Here is a 27115-nt window from a genome sequence, read left to right as displayed (position 1 = left end):
GTTCGGAGCACGAATGGCCTGGAATGATATTTCAGCGGTGGGCGCGAGGATGTCCGCGACAGTATATAGGTCGACTCCACGGAAAAGCGTATCGCTTCATTGCGGTGACCCCAATTTGTTCACACCGAGGAGACACCAACAAGGAGTGCAACCATGGAGTACACCGCAGACGTACCGTCTCAACAGGCCCCTGATGATACCGGCATGCCGACTTATATGATATACCGAGATGTTCGGCCCGGGGAGCCCTTTGACCCTTCAGCACCATTGCACTTCCTCCCACCCAAAGACAGCGATGAACTCTTCGATGCTCTGAGGTTCGCCTTCCCACACCTCAAGACACACTCTGAGCGACTTCGAGATGCGACAATCAAATTCCTGCTGGAAGAGCAACATGCTTATACAGCTACTCCACCACCTCCAGCCCCTGTAACAGCGCAGCCGGTTCCTCAGACTCTCACAGCCTCTGCCACGCCCACCGCATCAACCTCGTCTAGTACGCTGAACGTGTGGAATCATGCCACGGTTGGCACCAAGGGAAAGTTCAAGCACGTGCCATCGTCTACATCGGGCAGTCAGCCATCTTCACTACTTACAAAAGACATGCCACCTCAAGAGGACATGACCGGAGTCTTCAGCATCTCGTCCGTCCAGCCAAAGCAGCATCAGAGGCGCAGAATGACAGAGAAAGAAAAGGCCGACTACAGGAAGCGGCGAATGATCAAGGCGTGCGACAAGTGTGCAAAGCGGAAGAGAAAGGTGGGGATTTTGCCCTACAAAAATGCATCAGAATCACTAACAAAGAGAAGTGCATCCACAACTTCGCGGGCAGTATGTCTCCTCAGCCGGAACAGAACCCATCAAGACGAAATGCCAGCAAAGCTACGAGGTAAGTCTTTACCAGGGCCTCGAAGAGAGAGTAAACTAATCTGACCCATCACAGTGACATCAGCTCCCCAAATAGCATTGACTCCCAGGATCAGAGTCTGAGAGAGGCATCGCAAGACAATGTTTCCCTGTCAAGCCAGTTCGCAAACGAGGATATGCAATTCGACTTCTCTTCCAACAATGAGCCTATGGATGGAGTTTCCGGATTGCAGGATTCTAGCTACACCATCTGGGACATACAAAACGCAGCAAACTTTGCCGCAGATATGATTGATCCTGCCCTCCAAATTCCATCACTCGGGACTTGGCCAGTGAGGACAGGGGCTTGCGAGCAAGACTGGACTTCGCAAGACCAAATCATGGCAGACTGGGCGATCGACTTTCCTCCTGCGCCAGTGACACCCCCAATCCTGCGCATGGACGAGTTCCTTCAGTTTGGCGAGGTGTTTCCAGAGCAATGGCAAGTTCCTTGGAACCAAGATAGAGATGGGCAAACGGTGCCTTTCGTTCACTCGGCGCACGGCGAAGAGGAATATGTTTTGCCTGAAGACAATGAGTGGTGTATAAGTCGGCACCGTAGGCTAGTCGGGGAGAAGCACCGGGCTGTGCTCCAGGGCACACTTTCGGCCTCGCGCCTTCGACAAAACCAAGAAACGATGGGTGAAGATGATACGATGGATGATGTTCGCCGCCATCGATCTCTGACATATTACGGACATCCCCTCCAGAAGCCAGAAAAGGATCCCAAGATTGCGGCCGACGACGCTTCGTATGGAGGCGAGCCTTTCGATGTACAGGAGATGGTCGTGTGTGGACATACAGCAGCCGCAGTATACGCATGGCGCTGTGAGGCGTATGGATGGGTCTTTGAGACCCTCGTGAAGAACGCGTCAACATTTGCCTCCGTGTTGACCCTGGTGGCGTCTCTCCTCCGCCAAGGAGAGAAATCCACGGCTCTAAATGGATGGCCGATGGTGGAATCGCCACAAATCGTGGAAGAGAACGATGGAGAAGAGACTGTGGTTGTACATCACCCCTAGAGCGAGGGAGAAGGAGTAAAGTTCATACAAAAGAAACAGCAACGAATGACTTGACTGGGTTCTGTGCAAGAGCACTTGCTCTCGCTTTTAAATCGTTCAGATGCTGGGGGCTATTAACAATTGCAATCTTGAGATTAGCTGCGCTCTCGTTTGGCGTTCGTCTCCAAACAACGTCGGCGCCTCCGTTGGTTCAGCCGCTGGATGACTGTTCGTCTGCAAGCAGCTAACCATGTTGCCCAAACGAGAAGGCATCGCCATGATTTTGAGTGACTCAATTTGCCGTTAAATCAAAATGCACGCTATAGCCATCTTGACCAAGCCCAGTAGCACGAGCATGTGAAAGTCTTGGCATTCACTCCTCCCGCCGAGAACGTCGGCTATTGACCCCGAATTAGGCAATTGTTGTCGTCAGCACTAGCCGACGGAGAGACTTCACCTCATCTCAGACCTCAACTTCACATCTTGCACAAAAGTTAGCAACAAAGCCTAATCGAAATGGCGAGCGCAGTATCAGACCTCTCCAACCGGCAAGCCAATGACACCCGCTTCAACAAAGAAGCCGCCGCCTGGGACTCCCGCCCCGGCATACACAAAGCCAGCAAACATGCGTGCGGAGCCATCCTCGCACAACTCAACAGTCTCGCCCCAGAGAAACCCTTGCACGAACTCGAAGTGCTCGAAATCGGGTGCGGGACTGGCGTCCTCTCTTTCCTGCTCGCTCCACACGTGAAGCGAATCGTAGCGGTCGACGCGGCGGAGGGCATGATAGATGTGTTGAAGCAGAAACTTGATAAGCCAGATGCGCCGAGAAATATCGTCGCCTTGGCTCTTTTACTTGAAGATCCAGAGGATCCGTCTCTTCCGCCTGCAGAGCCGAGTAAACCTGATGGGCCAAGGCTGAAATTCGACCTCATCACGAGCCATCTCGTGCTGCACCATATCCCAGATCTCACGGCTGTGCTGCAGACGATGCATGAATGCCTCGCTCCGGATGGTCGTGTTATGCTGACCGACTTTCAAGATTTCGGACCAGAAGCTCAGCGGTTCCATGCGAGATCGAGAATGGAAGGGGTTTGTCGGCATGGAATTGCTACGCTCGCCATGGAGGCGCTTATGTTGCAGGCTGGGTTTGTGGAGGTTGAAGTTGAGCCTAAGTGGACTATGAGTAAGACTGTGGAGAGGTTTGATGGCGAGTTTGGAGAGGTGGGGATGCAGAAGGAGGGGATGGGGAAGCAGATGGATTTTCCGTTTGTGTTGTGTTGTGGTGTGAAGGAGGCGAGGCATGTATTATCGTGAGGCTTGGGAAATGATAGTGATGAAAGCAATGCGTGGGAGGGTCTGGATAGGAGGATGTCGTCGTCGTTTAATAATGTACAACTAGGGTATCATCAAAGCCTGTCCTCCACGCAGCAGCCATATATCGCTGACGAAATCAGGCCTGGCCATAATTACTGATACTGGACAATACTATATGCCCTTGCCCCTGCATTTCCGTGGCTTCGTTTCTCATACAATCGCTCAAGTGCAGACCAGCTCAAAGGGCACCAGCGCTTAGGACGTTCAATTATTCATGTTTTTAATTGAACAGGACGACCTCATTGCTCATAGCATCCAGAACCGCCACCACCAATGCTTCCATAACCTTCGTGGTACAGTTGTGCAAGTGAGCTCAGTCTCAGTGGCTCTGCTCAGTTCAGCAGCACTTTCACGCAACATCGCAGCATCGCCTTCAAGATGTCTGTCTTGCAATCCAGTCGTCACTTCGCTCGTCTCCACTCCAGCAGTGATTGATGTCGTGTGAATGACAACAGGATGCCGGACGTAGCTCCAGTACATTCTGCTCCAGGAGCTGTTTCTCTCCCAAAACTGCCGATCAAAACCGAGCTTGTCTGACGATGCTTCTCGCAGGAGCCATAGGTAAGATTTCAGTGCCCGGCGAATGTCGTTGAACTGGCAATCTGGCCATTGATTCTTATGCTGCCAAGTCGGGGTTGAGTGCCACGGATGCGTTCTGTGACGGACGGCACCGAGGTCGCCGATGAGCCAGTGCTCATTTGATTCGACGAGAATGTTGTCTGGCTTGATGTCGTCGTGACATAAGTCTGCTTTGTGCAGTGAAACAAGCGCGGAGAGAAGATCGTTGAATGTAGGTCGATGTATCTGATCCAATTCCTCGACACCGGCTTTCTTTTGGCAACGCTCACGTGCCGCCAGGTTTGCCAGTGTTCCGCCAGAGACAAACGGTGTGACTAGTGCCCATGACCAATGACGCCCTGACTGAAGTATGAAGTAATCCAGAACTCGAGCATATGATCCCCGGATTGACGTTTCACCTATGAGTAAGCCAGCCTCGATCTCCGTAGGCCAAGCCGTGGTATAGTTTCCGATGTCACTGATCAACATCTTCGGTGGAAGATGGTTTCTGGCGATGTTTCTGAAGATTTTGATGACTACTTGGTTCCCAGTGGATGTGTCAAAGTACAGTCCAGCTGAGCCCTCATCCCCTTGGCCCAAGTGTCGGAGATAGTGATACTGGTCATCGATGTAATTATCGATTCCGACCGTCCGGATCGGCCTCGGTGGGAGCCAGGCGTTCTCTCTTTGTTTGAGACTGCTGAAGTCGGTGCTCTTCCGCTTGATGCTCTTGTCATGAATGTCTCGTACTCCATGGAGAAGCCCCAGTATGCCGAAGAGCGAAACCGTAGTGATTGCCAGTAGCCGCGCCCATCTTGGAACGCACTGATACTGTCGTTGCCACGCTGTTCGATATTTAGGATGCCAAGATAGGGGATCGTACTTCGTGGCCATCAAGTACTTTTGGTTGAGAATGGTCGGTGGTAAAGGTTGCGGATATCAAAGGTCAGAACAACAAGTCATGAGCACGAGACATGCCACCAGTGACTGAGGACATACAAGCCAGATAAACGGCGTTCTTCGTGACACATGGCCGACCTTGGCAGGCACTCGCAGCAAGCTCCATTCCATGAGCTTAAGTGGCTGTGTGCCAGCCGCAAGGCAGGAGCAGACCTCTTAAATCGGTGTTATTGGCAAAGCGTGATGCTGTTTGAAGAGCCATGACGCCGATCCAAGGCAGTGCCTGCATCCAAGGCAAACTGTTGGCTTGTCCCGCGGAAGGCTGAACCAGTGTGGTGTTTGAAGGCTTGACTCCGGCTTGGCAGCTGATCAGGGATTCGCTCAAACGGACCGTGGCGGCACATTCCTTTGTTTTCAGCGCTTGGTATCAGGCACGGACGCGTGTTCGTATCGAATTCGTTCCCGTTCGATGTACAACATTCAGTTTCAGCCTCAATGGCCTCGCCAGCTTGCAGAACCGGTTTTAAAGCTAGGGAGCACTGCATACCCGAAGGACTCAAATACACTCGCTTCCGGAAAAGTCGGTCACTGGTGACATGGCAGTGGAGCACGAAGGCCATCGAGAATTCATGCGATGCTCTTGCGTACATTCGATCAGATAAGCTGCTAGCTCATTCCTCTGGCACATACTTGCTCCGGGCTCTGATGCGTTCTCCATATCGATCGAATGCAAACGGTATGGGTATGAGCAATATGCTTACGAACCCCAACAGGCTACAGGCCCATCCGTTACCTAACGCTTCGAACATCTGAACTGCAAACAGCGGAAAGGCAAAAGCTGCGATGTAGCGGGTGAAGGTGTTCGAAGCCTGGTGAAGGAGCATGCCATTAGCTTCCAGCATCTCTAAATATTGACGAGATCTTGTTGGATTACTCACTGATGCGGACGCGCCGTATTGTGATCCATAGCAGTCCTGTAAGAACATCAGGGCACAGACGAATATGAGCAGGTTGCCGCAACTGAAGAAAGCCTCCGTGATGATGGGCGAGATCCAATGGACAGAAGGCCTGGCTGTCCAACCGAACCAGAAGAGTCTGTATGCGAAGTCAGCTCAACGTACTTTGGGTACTGGTCGCCGCCCAGTACTTACGATATCGGAAGTAGCGGCGCACCGATTTTGGCGATGATGAGCTTCCTCTCTGAAGGCAGCCTGGCCTTTGGATCAACCTCGACAAGTCTCCTCGTCTCCTCTGCCCATCGGTATTGGGAATAGTAGAGTATTATGGCAAGACCGACAATACTGCCGACTGCTTGCCCAAGATACGTCAATCCCGTGCTACCCAGATCAAATCCATATGTGTTCTCAAAGACCCAGGAGAAAGCCGCGAAGAATGCATTCAGCAACCCGAACGTGAAGGCGGTGTAGATGTCGAAGAAAGTGACAATCGGCTCTGTCAGCACCATGTGGATGGGCCTGGAAAGGGTCTTTTTGGCGAAGTATGCGATGAATTCACCTTTTGTTCGTTGAGGCTCTGCTGGTCCCTGTATACCCAGTCGCTTTGCCCTGGCTTTCAGGATCGTAAGCTTGTACGTCTCTTTCATGAATAGCGTGATAGCGAGGACAATGGTCAAGCCAAATAACATGATCCACTGGGTCCATCGCCAATCACGTTTCTCTACCACGAAACCACCGATCTGAAGGGTCAGTGTCATTGAAACATCAGAGACGAAGAGTAACTACTCACCAGTGGTCCAAACACAGGCCCCATTTGAACACTCGTCACGAAAATAGCCATGGGGACTGATCGTTCATTTGGACGCCACACATCTGCTGTGGTGCCGGACCCAATGCTCAACCCAGGGCTTGACGAGGCTCCGGCAAAGAATCGACAGACGATAAGCGAAGTGATGTTGGTCGAGAAGCCAGCCCCTATCGTGAAGACCGCGAACAACGGCAGAGCTCCAATGTAGACGATTCTTCGACCAAAAGTCTCGCTGAGAGGAGCAGCAAGGACCTAGAAACGTCAGTCACGGAGGCTGGAATCATCTCGGCTAAGCTCACAGGTCCAAAAGCAAGCCCGAGAAGATAGAAAACGAAAGGCAACAAAGCAACCTCTCGCTTCACTCCCATGTCCGCCATGATGGAAGATATCGCTGGTGTATAGACTGACGACCCGAATGGACTGCCTATCATTAGCGATCATTGCGATGTGGAGTGGCCTGGACGAACCATAAAAAAGCAATGCTCGTGGGCACCGCGGTATGAAATACCCTTTTCAACATCGACCAGTTCTGCGGGTTCGCCGGGTCTCTGGCAGCATCGGGGTACCAGTCGGTCGCTGTTGGGATTCCAGATCTGTTCTGAGTAGCTTCCAAGTCGACATCTTCGTCGATGTCTTTCATCGGCTGGGTGTCAACCTTCTCGCCCTCGAAATTGCTCTGTGGCGTTGCCGGCTCCATCATTGCCATGACTTGAATGGGTTGAGAGCATGAAGGCCAGTATAGATTGATGAGGATATCGTTCTCATATACTTAACAGAGTACGAATCAAGAGACTGCAGATGAACCTCAAATGCGAGAAACATACCCCTCCGGCAACTAAACCCGAGGCTGGGCTGCATCAAGGCGCATCTACCATTTTCATGAGTCACGCAATTCATGCAGCAGCAGCTTGCGTATCGACGGCAACTCGTGATAGACATTGAGTTCTTCTCTGAGCGATCCGGGCATGTTTCGGAGTTGAAGGATCTGCAGTGTCGCACTTTTTGAATCATCATCCTCCGCGTATACGGGCTCGGTGATTAGTATCGGCCATAGCAGCTGTTTCTGCGCGGGATTTCGGCTTTGGCTTCCACCAAAGTTGACAGATCGCTGCCGTGTCCGCATGTCATTGATTCCGACGGTTGAAGAATCTTCAGAGGATCATCTCCTGCGGTGCAACACAAGGCCACGGCCGAGTATAGTCCTATCACACCCTAGCAATCTTAACCCTCAAATCCACTCCCGGTCGTCAATCCGATGTTCCTCCAACCAATCGTGGATCCGATCCCAAGGCTTGCACACATGCTGCACATTCCACCCGTCACTGCCACCTACATGGGATCCGAAGGTCGTCTGCCGACCCTCCAGCGCCGTGTCGCCATGGCACATGATTGCCTGCCTTAGGTAATCAAAACAATGGCTCAAATGCTCGACTGGGTCTTCGCCCTCCCGCGTCAGACCCTCATCACCGTCGTCTTCTGCCATGTTCATTGCAAACCTGCCGTGATTCAATGCCAAATCGTTGAATCCGTGCATAACCATGAACAAGCAGTGGAGCTGGTGGGTGATGGAAGTTGTGTAGACTGGTTTCTTGTATTCGATCAATGGCGGGGGTATGTTTGGTCGGCCGGCGCAGTCAACAACCTCGACGAATCCGAGACCCTTAGGGACAAGCTCTAGCCAGTGCTGCTTGATATTGTTGATGAAGGTGGGTGACGTAAGATTTCCTATGAATCGGCTGTCCGGCTGAAATTCGATTATCTGCTGTGGAAGTTCAGGCCAGACATTGTTGATGTCTCCGGCAAGTTCGTAGACTGGCCGGTGACCGGAGTTGTGTATTTTGTCGAGAAGGAGAAAGAGTATCACGCCGAGTAAGGCGACATTTGAAAGCCATGACAAGGCTGAAAGCCCACCATAGACGCGTCGCCGGGGTAGTTTGGGCCCGAGCGAAGTATCCTCTTCATTGTAAAGCAGCTTTTCATCTTCATCGGTCTGTGCATGCGGGTAGTCGTCGACATAAATTCTGTCTGGTCCTGGCATGTTGAAATGACGAAGCGCTTGTACATGCAACTGGTATGATAGTACGTATGAATTCTTCTTCGCCTGTAATGGGTGCAAGGTGACGGTCCTGCCATATCGTCAGCTCTTCTTTCCCAACAATGGAGTCTCTGGTGGGAATCTTGCCATATCGTCAGCGGCTTGCGGCCACAGTAGAGCCTGCGTCAGCTCACCACGCCAGCTCAAAGCAGAATTTGCAATGGAAGGTAGGCATGGTACATTCAGACTTCGTTGAAAACCTTGTCAAAGCTCTGGAGGACGGTGCCGCCAATTTCGCCGGTAAGGTGACGTTGGACTCATCCCTGCTGAACACAGAGCGGCACGGCTGGCTGCTCACCTCCAGTACGGGCGATGGGCGTTTCGAGAGGTGGTATGCCATTGGTCCTGTGCAATTGCCGGCCATGTGGAAGCCCAAGAACAAGGACACTTTGGACCGACATGACGGTGATGGCGCAAGCCACTAAGCTGCCAAGCCTTGCTAAGCCTTATTTTGTAGAAAGCTTATGGTTTCTTCCACCTCTTAGCAGCTTTGGTGACATCGAAAAACTGCATGGCGGCACCGCAACTCTGTCGACCTCCTCATCTGCAAGTGCTTGTACCAGGTCCTCCACGATTCTCCACGCCATACTAGCCTGTTGCGGATCGTGCCGACTGCAGCTCTACCTGAAAGCTGACCTCACCCTACCCTCCGATTCTTCACGCCTGCCGTTAGTTGCCCTCACCGGCACTCTTCGGTCGAGTGCGGCCATCGGGGCCCGGTGACAATCCCCCAGTGTCGATCTCCTCCTCCACGACGAGGCCATGCTCTCAATGTCGATCCGGGTCTCAACGCACGTGGTAGCGTTGATCGGTGGAGACACAATGTCGACAGTCGGAGAATTTGCAAGTCTAACCAACATACCCTCACTGATTGCGATGCTGGCTCAAACCCAAATGCCTTGTCGACTACCTCCTCGCAATGGTTGCTGGATGAGTCTCTGCCCAGGCAGAACGCCTTGCCTAGACGCCACCATGCACCGAGATGCCGCTTCGGAGGCTTTGAAGCCACAATGTCATGTAGGGACTCAATAGTCGACCTTGCAGAGCTGTTTAGTTTTCGCCTACCAAACTTTCCCAGCAAGCCACGTGCGCTAGGCACGATGTTGCCGATATATCCCCCAGTTCTTTGTCAAGGAGAGTTTCTACATGCGCCTGAGTTGCTGATCCCTGCCTCTGTCAGACAACATCCCTTCCAGTCGCGCGAGAATATTTCCCGCGATGAGAAACATCAGAGCTAACACGGAAGCCAGCAGCAGGCTCGATGACGTCTCAACGTCGCCCTTGGGCCGTCAATCCCAACAGCAACGGCATTGCCAGTATGGTTGTGCCGTGCCCCTTCCAACGAATATATAAACCTTGAAGTCGACGGTCCAAGACAGCGTTCATCCAGCCAGACCAACGACCAAAGACAGAAGCCAGCAGAGCGCCAGCGCCTCCCAAGTGCAACCCCTTTCAACACTACCGTCAACCCCACCCCATCATTACCTCTTTACCACATCTTTCAAGTTCACTACCGACACAATGCACTTCTCCACCGCTACCATCATGGCCGCCCTGGCCGCCAACGTCTTGGCTGTTCCCGTTCCTCAAATTGGAGGTATGATCACACCTGGCAAATCTTCCAGCCTTCAGGTTTCGATTCGTGGAAAGTGCTAAGACATGTCTGTAGGAGAGGCTCAGGCCTGCCAGGGTTTGGTCAACGGTGTCACAAATGGTGTTGGCCAAGGAACTGCAGCAGCGCTGAACAATGTTGCCGGCAACGTCGCTGGCGCCAAGGCTGCCACGAGGAGGTTCAGATTCTTCCGCCGCCAAGGCTCTGGTCTTGCTGCCGGTAAGTGGCTCCTGGGAGCACTAGTTTTCTAGGAATACAAGGACGTGGCTGATGATTGACTATCTGCAGCTTGTTACGATGTCGTCAATAATGTGGACCAGGGTACCGGTTACGCCGCCCAGAATATCCAGGCAGGCGCCGTTGGCGACACTGGCGATGAGTGCACTGGCGACTGCGCCGTCGGCAACGCTCGTCGTCAGGTCGCGGACATCTCCAACGGGGTCCAAGCTATCAGCAATGCCGCAGGCGCGGGACAAGAGACCGCACCCGTCACGGGTGCTGTTTCAAGCGCCGGGAACGAGATCGATGCCGCTGAAAATGCAGCCGGTGCTGTGGTCGGCAATTACGAAGCAGACATCCCCGCAGATACCGGTGCTGCAATTGGCAACGCCATCGGCTCAGCTGTGTCTGGCGCCAAAGGCTCGGCCCCAGCCCGCCGCCAGCTCAACAAGATCGCCGAAGGTACGCAAGATGTTGGGGATGCTCTTGGCGTGGGTGACGAGATTGCGCCCATTACAACCGCAGAAGATAACATTGACGGTGTTGGTACCGGTGACGTGGGTGCTGCCGGAAACCAGGTCGGCGGAGCTGTGCAGGGCGCGCTCACCCAAGCTGGATCTTCCGTTCCATGAGCTCACCGGGAGAAAAGATCAAAGTGTTGAGTATGATGTCGTTATTGCGTGGGAGTTGGATGTTGGCTGCACTTGTTTCGTCTAATGCTTGTTCATTGGTGTTGTAGAGCGATCTCCTCAAATTACGTGCTTGTATCCGAGTTGTACTAAAGTAAAAAATAGCGATCTATCAATATTGACGATACTATATCTTTTACAGCTGCCTTGATAGGGAAAACCATGTTCTGCAACGTAGAATCCAAGGGGTCAACTTCATCGAGCGTAGGGGATAGAAGGAAGGAATTTGAGCGTACTGACAAGGGAGGTGAAGTTGTGAACCCCAGCCCCCAGATTATTAGACTTTCACCGGCAATGCTTGGCATCAACGTCATCAAAACATTGCCCTCCTTTCATTGGCTCAAGCATTGATTTTGATGGCAGTGATGGCAGTGATGGCAGTGTCACTCGCGCATCACCAGCAACAAAATTCACCGTCTTGCATCAACTGCGACACTGCAATTCAGCAGCATTGACCGACGACAACAATGTCGGCGTCCGGGATTAGAGCCAGATTCAACAATCTGGTGCGAAGGACCGGAAACAGTCAACGACAAGGACATCAGGACGGTCTGCTCAACGAAGAAAATGGAGATCGAAACGAACAGACTTCCCTTCTTGGCCATGTGCAGAATCATGTACAGAATGCAACAAGGAACACACCACGTGTTAAAGAATGGCCAGCCCGAATAGGACGCACTGTGTGGAAGGTCATATCGTCTAGCTATGTTAACATTCTGTTGGTCTTTGTGCCGCTGGGGATTGCTGCTGGAGTAGTGGATTGGCCTGCCATGGCGATTTTTGTGCTCAACTTCTTGGGCATCATTCCATTGGCGGCATTGCTCTCCTTTGCCACTGAGGAGTTGGCCCACACTGTTGGTCCGGCGATTGGAGGATTGCTCAACGCCACCTTCGGCAATGCCATCGAGTTGATTGTTTCGATCATTGCTCTGAACAAGGGGGAGTATCGTCTTGTGCAGGCCAGTATTCTTGGCAGTGTTCTGGTCAACATCCTTCTAGTAAGTTGCTCATAAGCTCGTCTTCAACACATGTAGCTGACCTATTGCGAACAGGTTCTAGGCTGCTGCTTCATTTCAGGTGGCATCCGACGACGCGAATCGAGATACGATCCAACCGTAGCCGGCATCATGTCCGCTCTCCTAACTCTGGCCTCCTCAGCCTTGATCGTACCCGCCATTCTCTACTCCACGCTCCGCGACTCAGCAGACGGCGACACGATTGACGTCCTGGCCGTCTCACGCGGAACAGCAATCATCCTGATCGTGCTCTACTTCCTCTACCTCGTATTCCAACTCCGAACACATTCCAATCTCTTTCGCGACGACGGCCCCGAACCCGAAGGCGACGGTGACGAGAACATCGACCCCGTACACGCCCAATCCAAGCACCACAACGAAGAGATCGAAACGACCCTCGGACCAAAAGGAGCCTTGGCCTGCCTCGTGGTCACCACACTCTGCGTGGGTGTCTGCGCCGAATTCCTAGTCGACAGCATCAACGAGATCGTCGAAACGACATCCATGTCCAAGACCTTCATTGGTCTGATCCTCCTCCCCATCGTCAGCAACGCCGCCGAGCACGTCACAGCCGTCATCGTCTCGTGGAAAGGCAAGATGAACCTGGCCCTCCTCGTGGATCTCGGAAGTGGCCTGCAGATCGCGCTGTTCGTCACGCCGCTACTGGTACTCTTCGCGTGGGCGATGGAAAAACCGCTGTCACTCCACTTCCAGCTATTCGAGACGGTTGTGTTCTTCTTGAGCGTACTCGTGACGAATTTCCTCATCCGAGGCGGGACGAGCAATTTTCTTGAGGGTTGCTTGTGTGTTGGTTGGTACTTGATCATTGCGCTGGCGTTTTTCTACTATCCTGATAACGACCCGATGACGAATGGGTGATGAGATCGTAGTGGGCTGTAATGTTAGCCATGTGCGAGCTTGCGCGTAACGATCTGTATAAATAGAAGACTTTCACTCTTGCAGTCGATCCCATGATCCATCTGTCCAGCCCCGAGCTACCCACCTGACTTCGTTTTCGACTTGAAGACAGCCGACAGATTGGAGAATGAAGTCGAGTCCTTACTACGATCTACTCTACATACAGCTTGGAGGTGGGAGAAGGGAGAAGAGGAATGGGGCGGAATTAATGGTAGTATTGTTGCGCAAGTACGGTGCCGGTGATGCATTGTTGACTTTGGAGTGGGGCGGAGGGGAGTGTGCAGGTAGATGAGTCGTCTTGCGAGTTTGGAAATTTCCTAAATTGTACGATGACTATTCATCTCCATACTGCTTGTCGTTGCATACCGCTAGCTAACGCACGTACGCTTGCTTATCCAAGATAGAGTGATCTGAAGTATCGGTTAGATGATGCAATAGAAAAGGACGGGAGGGCAAATACATTTGCTGCAAATCCAGATATAGCTCGCCCCTCGTGAGTTGCATCGGTGCAGATCTGAAGACGTCGTCAACAATCTCGTTTGGAAGACTGGTAACACTGTCTCTTATCCATCGGTCCGAGCTCGATAAATGGCTATGGATGCTGGCGTGGCGCTTTCGGAGAATGTCGCTCTTGATCTTGGGTTATTCGGTGCAGTCGCTCTGGCATGACAAGGCATGAGATAAATCTACTGCTTCTGGTCGCGCCGGATGCCATGGGTCGTTCTGTCCCAAGGGTGTTCATGTTCTTCGTCAGTCGTCAATCGGTCAATGCATCAGAAATGGCAAAGTCGCTATGGGCCAATGCTGCTTTGGGAGAAATGTCGCTTGTGGTCAACTGGCGCCTGGGTATCCTTGGAAACGTCGCTATGGGTCAAAAGGCCGAAAGTCGCTCTGGGGCCAAACATCGCTGGAAAAGTCGCTCTGGGTCTCGCTCATACGGGATGCACTTGGTAAGACTTCATCTCTCCAGGCTCACTGAACAGCTCCTCGATCGGATTCTTACTCAAAGCCTCATACCACTGCAGGAAGCTGCCAATCAGATATGCGGCAGATCCCCACATGCTGGACAAGTCGCTCTGGTATGCGGCCCAGGTCAAGGAACCAGAAGGAACACCAAATCCGGCGCAGAGCTCGAAGCCTACTGATCCGAGGATGGACCATACGCCGATCCACCAACCCAGGACTTTCGGCTCGGGCTTCCACCACTTTTCTTGCGTTTCGAAGGTGAACATGATACTTGCGATGAGGAAGCAAGCTGCGGCGACGATCTGTGGTACCCAGTACGCGCCGAGTTCTTGCCAACTGCTCAGGCTGTCGAGGATGCCCGGGAGGATGACGATGGCTGTAACGCCGTACAACGTCACACCGAACAGTTGGATGGTACAGGCGATGTATCCTATCTCATACACATGCTGTGTTCTCAACGCATGCCAGCTTGGCCACCATCGCCAGGTCATATAGGCGCTTTCATCGCCTTCTTCGCCGCCGAGATCGACTCCGCCACGGCGAGGCGCTGGAGCTTTGCCGGTTGGATAGATGGATCCAGGTCTCAAATGGCGATGCTCTTTGGTCTTCCAGCCTGCTTCGGGATCGACCGAGTTGGCGAGAGCTTCAGCGTCGTGATCTCGATGGTGCGGCTTGATGTGACCAACAAAGTTATGAATCTTGTCGTCAAGCAACTTCCTGCTGGCTGCCTGACCGTGGCCTTCTAGTAGCCTGCGCATTGCAGAGCCGTGGAAGGATCCATCATTGACAGCTTCCAAGTACGCCGCGACAGCTCCGATTTGATAGAAGAGGGCACCAAAGAAGAAGCACAGCGGACCGCCATACTTTTCCGTGGTGGCTGACTCGAAATTCTCCCCGAATGCCACAGGACCCCAGGCCATCGCTCCATCTGCAACGAATAGGGCCGACCCAATCGTATACGACCATCCACTCCAAAAGGCCATGTCCCAGTAGGGAAAGACAGTGCACATTCGCCACAGTGTAGAACCAATGTCGCTCAACTTTCCAGATATTCGAGGGGTGTACCTCAAGGGTAACAGAGGAGTTTCTTCCGATTCAATAGGTGGCATCATAGGCACGGCTATCGAATTGCGGCCTTTTCGGTTATCGCGAGATCGCCATATCAGAGCCATCTCCTTGGCTTTGTGCAAGCCGTGACTGTCCTCCTGGCTGGGGTCGCTACCGAAGCGGGCCTGCATCCGGATGGTGGTTGGATTTAGCAACCTGGTGACCCCTTCAGCCCTGACGCTGTGAAGGTGGATCTTATGTGCCACAGTCCTGATCTTGTCGACTACAGCCGGTGCAGCATCATCGGCAGCGGTCTTCAGCTTCTCGAGGACACCTTCGTGCTGGGATACGTCGTCGTCTCCACTTCCACTCTCGGGTCTGGGCTTCTTTTCGCTGCTGCTGGGTGCCGGACTGGGAGTCGGACTCGGCACTCTGAGTGGAGACGCACGAGTCGTCTGCTCTGGGGCCAAGTGTTCGGTCGGGCTCTGGGCAGGCGGACTTGGATCAGGCTGCTGGCTGTCGTCCTTATTGTGCCCGTCCCCAGCAAACGGATTCGCAAACCCTTGCTCCATTTCGAGTGTGCGGGAATTTCGGCAGCACGTGTCTGGCCAGAAAATGGACGAGAAAGCACGACCAAAATCGAAGCGTCAGCAAGCTTTCCTCAAGCTCTCGACAAGTGGGACCTGGCGCCGGTTTCGATCTAGAGGGCGTCACGAGGCTTCAGCTTAATAACAGGCTTTCGGTGACCTCACCCGCCTCCCAATTGGTGTCGCAACGAGGTCCTATCGTGTCCCTGCACGCTGATGTCGTTGTGGCGGATACCAACATCTCGTCGCTTTCGAGTCGTGCTCGCACTCAAAACGCCTGCAATGCCACCTCTGGATACAGGCACAGCATTGTCGCACGGCTGTGGAGCGGCTGGTGTACACTGGCTGTGATTGTGGCCTCTTCTCCGCCCTCCAGGCCTGCGATCGAGCATACAAGACGGCGTCACTGGCAAGTCAACACCCACGCCTTGCTTACCGCCAACTCCACGCTGCCTCCTTCTTATCTTCAGGCTGTTCCTCGCTTTCCGGTTGGGCCACTTGACGGACGTATGACCAGATGCAGAGCATGTAGCGCATGCCAAGAGGAAATAGCAGCAAAGAATGAGGCCATACCGTGCATGATAATGCGAACAATGTTGAGACGTCGTTGGAGAAAAAGAGGAGTGGCAGTAGGACAGACGGTCTGTAGACGTGCTCATAACAGCACAATTGACCTTTACACAAGGTTAGTCACGAGCACAACAATCTTCGTCATTCTCTCGTGCCTGCAAAGCGCAAAGCGCATAACTTGTCAGTGCTGGTTACATATCAATGTTTACCGCTATCAGACTCTGGCGTGAGGCTTTCAATCAGCCTGCAACACTTGACCTGAGTGTTTGAATGCCCACCAAACCAGAACCAAACGAGTTCGAGATGCATTCGCTTCTTGTACCTGAGCCACAGTCGATGCTGTGCTGTGTGCAAGTGGTCTCGTCCAGCCTAGCATCCACGACTTCCCGCGGTTGATGGCCGGGAAACGTACTCCGAGCCGAGATCGCTTTTCTGAGCATTTACGCTCATTGCGAAGAAATTTTCGCAGCTCAGAGCAGAGTTGGACGATTGATGCACAAGTTTGGTGCCTTTCTCGGTCATGGCAGCAAAAGAAGTGCTGTGGTCAGGAGCGAGTTTTCGGAGAGACAGCCCCTGGCCCGAAGTCGCAGTGCCAATGTCCCTTAGCTCCGTCCTCGCTCTTCGCCGAGACGACTTCCTGTCTTCAACAACACACTATGTATTCCCAGCTATATCCTACAACGGCAGCCGCGGTCAAAGAACACATGCCATCTTGCTGAACCTTGTATGGCCGAAGTGCAACATCACTCAGCATTCACTTAACTCGAGCAGCGATGCCGGGACTGGTCATGACGAAGCTACAGCTCACAGCTCCTCAACAATCCATTGATATAATGTAAGAGGCATCCTCCATTCGAGGAGCAAAGGTAGGTCAGATCCTCTGAACATCTACTAAATACTATGTCTTCCACCACGAACCAACCAAGCAACCCCTCGGGCCAAACAGGCCAACTCGCCAACTGGATCCACTCGACCAAAATCTCAGACATCCCCCCAGAAGTCCTCGAACGAGCCAAGTACCTGATCCTCGACGGCATCGCCTGCTCTTTTGTGGCAGCACATCTACCATGGTCCGAAATTGCCGCGAAAGCAATTTTCAAAATGGATCCCCAAGGCCAATGTACGGTCATCGGATGGGGAGATCGTAAATTGCCGCCTTTGTCGGCTGCGTTGCTGAACAGCACGTTCGGGCAGGGTTTCGAGTTGGATGACTACCACTCTCGAGCGCCGCTGCATTCGAATTCGTTGCTGCTGCCGGCGTTGTTCGCGGCGAGCGAGGCGGAAGAAGGCGATAAATTCTCTGGGCTGGATTTCTTGAAGGCGTATGTTGTTGGCTGCGAGGTTGGGCCAAGAGTTGGTCTCGCTCTTCACGGAGGGGATTTGCTTTCAAGAGGCTGGCATAGTGGTGCTGTTCAGGGACCTTCTGCAACAGCCGCCGCGGTGTCTTCGTACCTGGGCTTGAATCCACAGCAGATTGAGTGGGCTTTGGGGACTGCATGTACGCAAGCCGGAGGTCTGATGTCTGCACAGTTCGGCAGTATGGCCAAGCGTATGCAACACGGCTTCGGTTCGAGGAACGGTCTCTTCGCTACCCTACTAGCACGAGAGAACTACACCGGCATCGAAGAAGGTAAGCTCAAACTGCCACTCCCATATCGCCCACAACTAACCCCTCATCCCAGTCTATGAACGCCCATACGGCGGCTTCCTCTCCATGTTCAGCGAAGGCGCCAGCAAATCTCCCAAATCCCTCCCCGACGAAATCTCAAGCGAACTCGGCACCCGCTGGGAAATCCACAACATCCGAGTCAAACTCCACGCCGCCATGGCCGCCCTGCACTCCACCATCGACGCCGTCGAGAACCTCCAAAAAGCCCACCCATCCCTCTTCGAAACCAAGAACCTCTCCAACATAACCTCCGTCACCACCAAACACGCCAAAGCCGCCTACGAACATGGAGGATGGATCGCGCCCAAGGACAAACCTTTGACCAGCACCGCCGCGCAAATGTCCATCCAGAATGCCGCGGCGTCGCAGCTCTACGACAGGGAAGTCTTGATGTCGCAATTCGGCGCCTCGAAACTCAACCGTCCCGAAATCCGCGCCATGATGGAAAAAGTCCACCCAAAGCACGACGCCTCCATCGACGCACAAGGCGACGCGCTGTTCACGACGAAGATCTCTATCAAATTCGCGGATGGCACGGAAGTCAAGGAGGAGGTGAAAGCGCCGAAAGGGATTTCGCCGCCGGCGAGCAATGAGGATATTGTCGAGAAGTGGAGGGGACTCGTGAGGGGGATTTTGGATGAGGGGAGGAGGGAGGAGATTGAGAAGACGGTGCTGGGGTTGGAAGGCGTGGGGGATGTGAGGGAGCTGATCAAGTTGCTGGCGGGGGAGGTGAAGTGTCCGATTGATGTTTGAGAAGGCATTGTTGTAGCAGCGAATGTTTTGGGAGACCTTTGTGCTATCTTCTCATCAATCATAGCATGTCATATCTCATAGACCATTTCTTTTCCCAGATCACTCCTTCGACGGCGCCTTGGCCAAACTAATCGGCGTCACAGTCCCACTCGTCGGCGCGCCCTCCAACGCCAAAGGCGCAAAGATGCCCCCAACCACAGGCCTATTGACGAAACTCGCCCCACTGAAATACTGCTCCCCGGTGCCCGTATCATACAAATCCGAAAAGGGATATTGTGACGGAGTCTGGTCCAAATACGTCGTAATGATACTGATGAACTGGTTCTTTGTGCTCGCCGATGCGATGGCCGCGCACCAGAGTTCCCAGTCGGCTTTGGTGGCCGTGAAACTTGATCGAAGAGGCACGCCGTAGCGCTGGAAGACGGTCGGGTAGAAGTTGGATTGGATGTTGTAGATGCGCTTGGGGACGAGCTGGAGGCCGAGCAGGGCGTCGCCGTAGAGGTTGTAGAGCAGGCTGTAGGTCGTGGTGTTGCCGTACTGCGTCTCGGAATGCGGTGGGGTGGCTTGGAAGTTGACGCCGTAGTTCTGCCATTTCTTGATGTAGCTGTGGGCGATGCCGGTGTAGTTGACGCCGTCGGTGGTGTGGCCGGTGCGGTTGGCGATTTGGGCCATGGCTTCGATGCCGACGATGCCCTTCAGGGCGAGGTTGGTGTCGTTTTGGACGGCGCCGAGGAAGTCGTCCGTGCTGAGCTGGCTTTCTGGGATAAGGGAGTCGTTGACGAGGTATTCGTTCCATTGGCGGAGGATGCTGTAGTGCTGGGCGAGGTAAGCATTGTCGCCGGTTCGCTGAGCGTAGGCGAGGGCCATGATGAGCATGTTGCCGCATTCTTCCACAGGTTGTTGTTCGACGTTTACTTGCAGGTTGTTGTAGCCCGTGGCGTTGGGGAAGTGGCCCAAGTCGTGAATGGAGAAAGCATACGGCCAGTAGCCAGCTTCCTGGTTGATGCTATGAAAATGGATCAGCAAGTACTTTCAGAATCTGTAACAAAGACAACTTACAACAGCGGATCCAGCAGGTACTTCAGAAGCTTCGGGTTAGTGTAAATTATAATCGGGAAGAATGGGAAAATGACATCGACAGTTTGAATGTCTCCATCGGACGAAATCTCCTTCAAGAAGATCCACGGCTGGCTTGGCTTGTTGGTGTACTCCAAGGCGCCGAAAGCTTGACGAGTAGCCAAGGCCGTAAGAGCATAGTAGTCGTCACCTCCAGACGCCTTCGAGTCTGCCTCGACCTTGCTGTCGAAAGCTTCTGACGCCGCCGAGATGTTCGAGTACTGATTGTAGAAGTACTCCACGGCGTCCGTCTCCTGGTTGAAGTAGCTCGTCCAGAGACAAGGCACCGACGTATTTCCAGCTGCCTCCTCAAACAAGATGCAGTTCTGCTGATGCAGACTGAGCTGGAACGTATGATTCTTCTGCCCGTTCTTGCCAATGACGCCCATATTGTGGGCAAAGCCGAAGACAGGGTAGTTCTGGTTGATCGGTCGGTAGTTGGTGTCCTGGGTATTGGCCAAGAAGCCGTCTCGGATGAATTGAGTGCGCACAGAAATATCAGACCCCTGCTGATGGGTGAGGTTCCTCGTGTTGTCGGTTGCGTAGTACCAGTAACCCCATTCGGCCTGCTCGGTTCCCAAGTCGGTGAACTCAAGCTGCGTTTGGCGCCAGACTCTGTGATACGCCACACCACCGGCTCTTGCGTTCACCATTGCTTCGGCATTGGTGTGTGTTGTTGCGTTGAGCGGAGGCTCAGCAACACCGCTGGGACGAACTCCTTGACTGGAAGCATGGACCATCGCGCCAGTGTGGGTGGGTGCTCCTTTCAGTTGATACTGGGTATGTGTGGCGTACGTGGTGAGAGGGCCAGGTGCTGGTGCGGCTGCCTCTTGAACAGCCTCTACCGCATTTGGTTGTACGTTCGAATCCGAAGTGCCATAACTCCACTGTGCAACAGAGTCACGAACTCCTGAAACCCATTCTGCACTGATATCGGTATAGAGTTGAACATTGTGTCGTCTGCCGTCCAAGCTTCGTACGGATGTGGTCAAGTATGAGTATGGCAGAGACATCTGCAAGAGCGATTCTGGAAGGACTGGGCTCAAGAACGTTGCAGTCAACTCCACTTGGCCTGCAACATCGAGAGTGAAGATACTGGAGGTTGGCGTGTATTCATATCCGGTCTGAACAACGTAGTAATTGGTCTGGCCAGTCACGTTGGGTGCACCCATCCAGGTGTAGGTAATGTCTACACACCTAGTCAGTGCATCGAACCTCGCTCAGCAAGCATATATCCTCACTGTCGACTCTGATGTATCCCGTCCAACCTGTAATTTGACCAGCCCAAAAGGTAGGCCATTGCCCAGCAAGATATCCCCCGTTGCCTCCATTGCTGCCCGCCTGTTGCCTGTGGAGAAGAGTGGCATTAGTTACCGTCTCTTAAAAGGCTTACACAGTTGGGCATTACCATGTGCTCATGTAAGGGCTTCGCACGGCGAGAGGCAATGATGGTGGACGCAGTGGTGAGAATGTTGACTGGGCGCCGCAAAGCGCAGCAATGCTGGCAAGGACCAACTTCGTCCACATCTTGGTGAGTCTCCAGAGGGGCAGAAGATGCGAGACGGCGCAGAGTGGATACAGAGCTGGGGCTTTATAGTGGAAGCATAAGCTTCCCCAGGTGATCCTTTTTAGATCTGCCCTCGTGTCGATCCCTGGTTTGGATTTTGGGTCTCCACGATGCAACGATGGAGGTGCCCATTCGGATCCTTTGAACACTCGACCCGCTACAGAATGGGCAGGTCACAAACTTTGGAGCAGGCGTTCATGTGCCAGACGTGCCGCATGTTTGAATCTTGTCTAAAGACGAGGAACAACTTCTGGAGATCGGACCGGGCTCTCCAATGGTCTCCATTTGGAGGTGGCCTCGATGAATGGTGAATCGCAAATGCATACTGGTCAGTTGAAGTCCAGTACCTGACGACGATTGCATTTTTTGCTTGCAGTACAGCTTGCCGTGCCACTTTGACCGTCGGCGGGGTCGGTGGACTGAAGCGGCAAAGAGGATGGTCTAAATGTTGACGTGGAGGTAGATCTATGCATGGATTTATTGAAAGTGACGAACGATGTTCTCCATGGGGCATCGTACCTGCATAAGGGCATGCCTTGTTCACCCAGAGTAAAAAGCTTCTGAAGGCTTGACGGGCGACTTTGTGGAGCCGTTCTCTCTCCGCTTACTCCGCCTTTTCCACCCGGCTCCACTGAATATCGCAGTCAAAGATGCCGCAGAGCCGACGACCATGTTCTGCATCTTTTTGGAGATGAAATCCTGCACAGCGGTCTTTTCAACTCCCGTGACCCCATGTTGCGTCTGGGGATGACGCTCATAGTTCTTACCTACAACGAGGCCGCCCTGACCAGGCTTTGCATCTTGGTAATCCGGTACGAGAAGTCATGTCCAGATGATGAGCACTGGCGCGTACAAAGCCTATGTCAAGTCCAAGTCGTGGTCGAATCTGTCGGATTCCAAGCATTGTCCCACTTGAAGGATTGCTCTCCGCGTACATCGTTGCGCTGTCGAATTGTGCGCGGTCTGTTGAGGGATTACCTACTCAGGGCTTGGATTGTCCAGTATCTTGTAACGTTTTCAGGTTTCAAGCGTCTGATCTCGTCAAAGGGCTTGGTAAACGGACTTTCGGCGGTCTTTTGAGGGTCTAGAAGATGACACGTGATGCGAAGCCTCCTTGGAGAGGGGTTTGGCAATGACGCCAGCCAATGGGGTCACTAAGGGTATTAGATGATTCTTGGAAACACTGTGACATGTCAACAACAAGGATTCGAGACAACATGTTAAGAACGTAGACGTCCCGCGGTGACCGAAGTCAAGGAAGAACATCTCTCACCTTATGTCGACATGACCGACAGTGGGACTGTGAGCGGATTCGCCGCTGATACTTCGAACTTGCCAGAGCAATATCTGGACGCTCAAGGCCGACATCTCGGGACGACATTCGACGTGCTGATCGTCTGTAACGTGATCTTCCACGAAGACCGCGTACTTCTTTTTCACACCACTTCGGAAAGGAAGTCCTGGGCCAACAAGATCGGGGTGCCAATGTACAGGCTTGCTCGACCAGAAGACGAAAATGACGTCGCAAGCCTTCTGAGATCGCGGATAGATCGTGGCATGGACTTGGATGTGACGGTCGAAGAGTACGGGAGGGTAGCCTGCCGGACGCAAGTGGGCCTGGATCCGGCAAAATTGCAGAACAGCAGACTAGCCACGGCGCTCCATACAGCAGTCAGCCCGGCCATGCTCGAGGACAGCGTGTGGCTCCGAGCAAGCCTGCTTTGGACTGTTGAGCACGTGCCTCAGTTGAAGCCAGACGACTATGTGTGCCGGGAGGTTCTCTGGGCCACTGCGGCAGAGGTCGAAGAGATCCCCAGCGAGGACTTCCTCATGAGCGTGAAAGAAGACATTCAAGCAGCGTTTGAGCTGAGGCAACGAAGGTAGTCTTGCAGTTGAACTTGATTTCGTCGAATGGGTAGCAGGGCGTGCGTGCAATTGTGGCTTGGGTTAGGAAGGCGTCTTGTGCTGAGGTTTCCATTGTCTGTAGTTTGGCGCTTTGCAGTTTAACCAGACCAGAGCGGTATATGATGGGTCGCTGTTCCAGAGAGGTTCTTCGAGGATACGTAGAGGGAGGAATTGTTGTTGTTTTCTCCGTGAAAGTCTATCGCGAATTCACGCGTTGGAGCACTGACCAGCCCAGCGGAGTCAGGTCCGCTCTATGTTTTCGCGCCGCGCAGCCTGCTTCCATTCTCCAACAACATCTATTCCAAATCAGCCTACCATTAAGACAATCTTGCGACAGACCATGGTCGATCTGGACAATGACGACCACCACTACAACATCGCGCAACGCATACTTCCTGGATACGGACGGAACCTCGTGGAGAAGGATGCGCTGACGACGACAATGTCATTAACGAATGCCATCGCCGCAAGAGGTCAGCGCCGCGGCCAGGTACAGAGGCAGCGATGGACTTCAGAACAAGCTACGGCCCATATGTGGTATCGTTGCCGTCTCTAGTGGGATCTCTGTCTCTTCAGGCGGGATCTCGGCGTGCGCTGGCTACGGCAGAATGGAATCAAACCTCAGTCTTAGCTTCTTCACATTGGTCCCAGATGAAACAACCCACCACGAGCTTGCATTAGAGTTCTTGAGTATGCACGCTGACTTGCACCGTGCAGGGACGAGGTGGGTAGGCTGCATGGCTTCGATGTTGCATACGTACAGCCTCAACACGTTCTATCCGGAGCGCTCGTGTTTCCAGTCCTTTGCGATGGAAGTCCATGTCTGTCGTCAGCTACGGCCAGCTACAACCATGAGCTTGGTCTATTTGACGATTGGGCAAGATAACTAGTTCCACAACAGATTCTGCCTCGAAGGATACCAGGGCTACTTCGGCACGGATTCAGCGCTGACGTCCGGTAATGGGCTCACTGCAGACGCGAAAGGGACGTCATACATCTCAGAGCCATATGAGATCAAGATGTCGAGCACGCTCTTCTGTCGTACGACCAGCCAGCGGCACATATGTCTGGCCAACTCTGTCGACCACATCAACCGACATCAACAAAGTGGGCAACTTGCCAGCGAGCCGGACGACCTCCCTGTCCATCTCACTGCCAACAGCGTAGTTTGCGATCTGACAGAAACATCTTCTTCGATTTCGATTCCGGACCCGCCACCGAAGGCCCCAGTTTTTATAATGCACTAATGCCGGAACCCCGGCTACGTGACGACTACATCTGGGGCAGCCAATATCGTGACGTTTACCTGACGAAAAGTTTGAGCCTCAACTATCTTTCGCTCCGCGCAACGTGGGCGACAAATTTTTGTATGCCAGGCCGCCACGACTGAACGAGAGGTTTTCCACGCACCAATCTACGTCAACGACCCCAGCGCGAAGGACCCCGGTCGCCCCAGGCGGTCTTCGCGTGCATTGCCTCCAGCTCTGCTAAACCTTTGATCGTTCGACTATTCATTTGTCGAATCGGCTAACGAGCGGATGCGTGCAAGGCTCGCGGGAAGTAGATTGTTTCTTGACATCTGCATGGGGCTAGGCGGAAGGGCGTCAGACGCTGGTCGGTGGATACTGAGCCTGCCGTTCCCATGCCGTAGTCCCGCTCGGCCTCACAGTGAGATCAGAAACATGCCATGCTCGACTGTCTTTACCTTTTCGATCAATGACGATTCAAGTTAGTGCCACGACGAACATTCACACGTCAGGATGTCCAAGGTCTGTGCTCGAGCCCGTTGCTCGCATATAGTCTCTAGTCCTCGTCGTGGGGTCTTTCGTTTTCCTTCCTCACCTCGCGCTCTCTAATCTTCACGATTATCAAAAAGATGTTCGCCAGGTCGATTGCCACCTCTGCAGTTCTCGCCAGCCTCGCGGCTGCGGCTCCAGCACCTCAAGCTCCATCATACGGCTCCTTCGCATCCAGCGCTACCAAGGCTGCTGGTTCTTTTGCAGCTGATCAGTCTGGCAATGTAGCTGGCTACACCAACGCCGCTGCTCCATATGCCAGCGAGGTGCCTACATCGCTCACTGCCGTACCAACGAGCTTCGGTTTGAACTCGCAGATCTCGGCAATTTACACCACCGCCCCAACATCTGGCCCAGGCGCTGCCGCCCCGCAGAGGAGTGAATTTGTCAATGGTACGCTGGCATTCTTGGTCATGTAAAGGAGTTCCTTCTAACTTGCTGTGAAGGCACGACCACCCATGGCCCATTCAGTGGCGAGGCCACTACTACTGGTGCAGTCTCAACCACTGCCCTCGGGCAGACCATCCCAGCTCTACCACCGAACCCAACTGCCATCTACTACAACACCAACGGCGAGTTGACCAAGCCCCAGCCAATCCCTTACACCCCAGCTGGCGGCTTGGGTACCAATGGCTCTCAGCCGCGTTACATGGTCGAGAGCGACTTCGACTACGAGTCCATCATGCTTGGTCTCTACCAGGAATGGATCGAGCTCGATACCTTCAACAATGCTGTTGCCACCTTTTCCGAGGAGGACTTCTTGGCTGCTGGCCTAACAAAGGAGGACATCTCCCTCATCCAATTCATGGCCCAGCAGGAGCAAGGCCATGCCACCCTTCTATCCAATATGCTTGGTGAGACTGCGGCTCCTCAGTGCACATACAACTACCCTTACACAAACGTCCGCGAATTTGTTGAATTCAACTCCATCCTCACCCGCTGGGGTGAATCTGGTGTTTGGGGGTTCATCAACCATCTCGACTCCCGTGAGGTTGGCCAACTCCTCGCTCAGTCAATCGCCACCGAGGCCCGCCAGGAAATGATCTTCCGGCAATTCTCCGGTCTTCACCCAATGCCAGTCTGGTTCGAGGCTGGTATCCCACAGTCCTGGGCATGGACCTACCTGGCCCCATACATCTCGTCTTGCCCCGAGAACACCACCCGTCTGGCATGGCAGAACTTCCCAGCATTGCACGTCGCCAACCAGGCCAACATCAACCGTGTCTCGCCCAACGACACCGCTGACTGGGAGCGCGTTGACAACCGCACCTCCAGCCCATCTACGATCCCACCTCAGGACGAGAGCTGCATCAACTTGAACAAGACCGGTTATGGTTGCGGCCCAGCCATTACTCACAACCGCTCAGAGCCCCTGACCTTCCCCGGCAGGCAGGTTCGCCTGTTGTGGGACGCGCCTGGGTAAGCATACAATCATCACATTTTCGTTCTTCCAATATGTACTAATATCGTCCAGCCAAGCCGTCGGTCCTAACAACAGCTACGTCACCGCCACCACTGCCGGCGAGCCCAAGTTCGTCGCCTGGGTCGGACACCTCAACCTCACCTACACCGACCTCACCATCACCGGCCCTAACCAGGGTTACACCTACCAGCCAGCGGGTGATGTCTACCAGGGCGGCCAGGGTATCGTCAACGACACTGCTTTCATTGCCCTTACCGACACGAACACGTAAGTTATCATCCCCTTCTGTATGTACAACTCCTGCTGACAGCACCATAGCTACCTGACTCCATTCAACCTGAGCATGATCAACCCACATGTTGTCGCTCTTGGCTTGTATGCTGCCGGTTAAAAGGTGACACAAAAGAGACGATTGTACATATACCCCCATTGCATGATCACCAGCTCGCTTTTGCATACGCAGGGCGCGGTTGGCGTGTGAAGATAAGATATGACGATTATGAATATAATGTACGACCTGTTATTAGATCATTTACTTGTGTGCTTACATTCGGCTCTGCTTACTTGTGGCTTCCATCTTGACACTCACCTTCAGCGATCCTGGACGCGCCCAAGGAGATTTCTCTCTCACCATCGGAACGATCTGCTCACCCATTCAACT

At 53.4% G+C, this 27115-nt stretch overlaps 12 protein-coding genes across 12 annotated transcripts; 8 read left to right on the top strand and 4 right to left on the bottom strand.

Moving 5' to 3' along the window:
- Nucleotides 1–153: 153 nt before the first annotated feature.
- Nucleotides 154–1928, top strand: M409DRAFT_22537 (uncharacterized protein; the record flags this gene model as incomplete). Its single annotated transcript, XM_033806374.1, has 3 exons — nt 154–759; nt 810–889; nt 944–1928. 3 exons carry the CDS (start codon nt 154–156, stop codon nt 1926–1928), a joined length of 1671 nt encoding a protein of 556 aa, XP_033667992.1.
- Nucleotides 1929–2423: 495 nt separating this feature from the next.
- Nucleotides 2424–3224, top strand: M409DRAFT_54307 (uncharacterized protein; the record flags this gene model as incomplete). The annotated part of the gene is made up of 1 exon (XM_033812675.1): nt 2424–3224. The coding sequence occupies one exon, from the start codon at nt 2424–2426 to the stop codon at nt 3222–3224; it is 801 nt and encodes a 266-aa protein (XP_033667991.1).
- A 2189-nt stretch (nt 3225–5413) lies between these two features.
- M409DRAFT_66168 (uncharacterized protein) lies at nt 5414–7212 on the bottom strand (the record flags this gene model as incomplete). The annotated part of the gene is made up of 6 exons (XM_033816819.1): nt 5414–5611; nt 5681–5837; nt 5894–6438; nt 6489–6758; nt 6806–6926; nt 6974–7212. The coding sequence occupies 6 exons, from the start codon at nt 7210–7212 to the stop codon at nt 5414–5416; spliced, it is 1530 nt and encodes a 509-aa protein (XP_033667990.1).
- Nucleotides 7213–7734: 522 nt separating this feature from the next.
- Nucleotides 7735–8544, bottom strand: M409DRAFT_22534 (uncharacterized protein; the record flags this gene model as incomplete). Its single annotated transcript, XM_033806373.1, has 1 exon — nt 7735–8544. The coding sequence occupies one exon, from the start codon at nt 8542–8544 to the stop codon at nt 7735–7737; it is 810 nt and encodes a 269-aa protein (XP_033667989.1).
- Nucleotides 8545–8663: 119 nt separating this feature from the next.
- Nucleotides 8664–9026, top strand: M409DRAFT_22533 (uncharacterized protein; the record flags this gene model as incomplete). Its single annotated transcript, XM_033806372.1, has 1 exon — nt 8664–9026. The coding sequence occupies one exon, from the start codon at nt 8664–8666 to the stop codon at nt 9024–9026; it is 363 nt and encodes a 120-aa protein (XP_033667988.1).
- Nucleotides 9027–10146: 1120 nt separating this feature from the next.
- Nucleotides 10147–11064, top strand: M409DRAFT_22532 (uncharacterized protein; the record flags this gene model as incomplete). Its single annotated transcript, XM_033806371.1, has 3 exons — nt 10147–10198; nt 10271–10432; nt 10502–11064. 3 exons carry the CDS (start codon nt 10147–10149, stop codon nt 11062–11064), a joined length of 777 nt encoding a protein of 258 aa, XP_033667987.1.
- Nucleotides 11065–11588: 524 nt separating this feature from the next.
- M409DRAFT_66166 (uncharacterized protein) lies at nt 11589–13016 on the top strand (the record flags this gene model as incomplete). The annotated part of the gene is made up of 3 exons (XM_033816818.1): nt 11589–11670; nt 11794–12119; nt 12174–13016. The coding sequence occupies 3 exons, from the start codon at nt 11589–11591 to the stop codon at nt 13014–13016; spliced, it is 1251 nt and encodes a 416-aa protein (XP_033667986.1).
- A 971-nt stretch (nt 13017–13987) lies between these two features.
- Nucleotides 13988–16192, bottom strand: M409DRAFT_66165 (uncharacterized protein; the record flags this gene model as incomplete). The annotated part of the gene is made up of 2 exons (XM_033816817.1): nt 13988–15446; nt 16092–16192. 2 exons carry the CDS (start codon nt 16190–16192, stop codon nt 13988–13990), a joined length of 1560 nt encoding a protein of 519 aa, XP_033667985.1.
- A 933-nt stretch (nt 16193–17125) lies between these two features.
- M409DRAFT_22529 (uncharacterized protein) lies at nt 17126–18647 on the top strand (the record flags this gene model as incomplete). Its single annotated transcript, XM_033806370.1, has 2 exons — nt 17126–17855; nt 17908–18647. The coding sequence occupies 2 exons, from the start codon at nt 17126–17128 to the stop codon at nt 18645–18647; spliced, it is 1470 nt and encodes a 489-aa protein (XP_033667984.1).
- A 99-nt stretch (nt 18648–18746) lies between these two features.
- On the bottom strand, nt 18747–21290 carry M409DRAFT_54300 (uncharacterized protein; the record flags this gene model as incomplete). Its single annotated transcript, XM_033812674.1, has 4 exons — nt 18747–19653; nt 19707–20952; nt 21005–21111; nt 21172–21290. 4 exons carry the CDS (start codon nt 21288–21290, stop codon nt 18747–18749), a joined length of 2379 nt encoding a protein of 792 aa, XP_033667983.1.
- Nucleotides 21291–22614: 1324 nt separating this feature from the next.
- Nucleotides 22615–23214, top strand: M409DRAFT_22527 (uncharacterized protein; the record flags this gene model as incomplete). The annotated part of the gene is made up of 1 exon (XM_033806369.1): nt 22615–23214. The coding sequence occupies one exon, from the start codon at nt 22615–22617 to the stop codon at nt 23212–23214; it is 600 nt and encodes a 199-aa protein (XP_033667982.1).
- Nucleotides 23215–25111: 1897 nt separating this feature from the next.
- M409DRAFT_54298 (uncharacterized protein) lies at nt 25112–26845 on the top strand (the record flags this gene model as incomplete). The annotated part of the gene is made up of 4 exons (XM_033812673.1): nt 25112–25424; nt 25478–26450; nt 26506–26721; nt 26773–26845. 4 exons carry the CDS (start codon nt 25112–25114, stop codon nt 26843–26845), a joined length of 1575 nt encoding a protein of 524 aa, XP_033667981.1.
- Between the last annotated feature and the right edge of the window lie 270 nt (nt 26846–27115).

This window comes from Zasmidium cellare (genome assembly GCF_010093935.1).
Source record: "Zasmidium cellare ATCC 36951 unplaced genomic scaffold M409scaffold_16, whole genome shotgun sequence".
Taxonomy (NCBI): Eukaryota; Fungi; Ascomycota; class Dothideomycetes; order Mycosphaerellales; family Mycosphaerellaceae; genus Zasmidium; species Zasmidium cellare.
The sequence above is the reverse complement of the archived record's forward strand: the minus strand, read 5'-3'. Positions and strand labels throughout refer to the sequence as shown.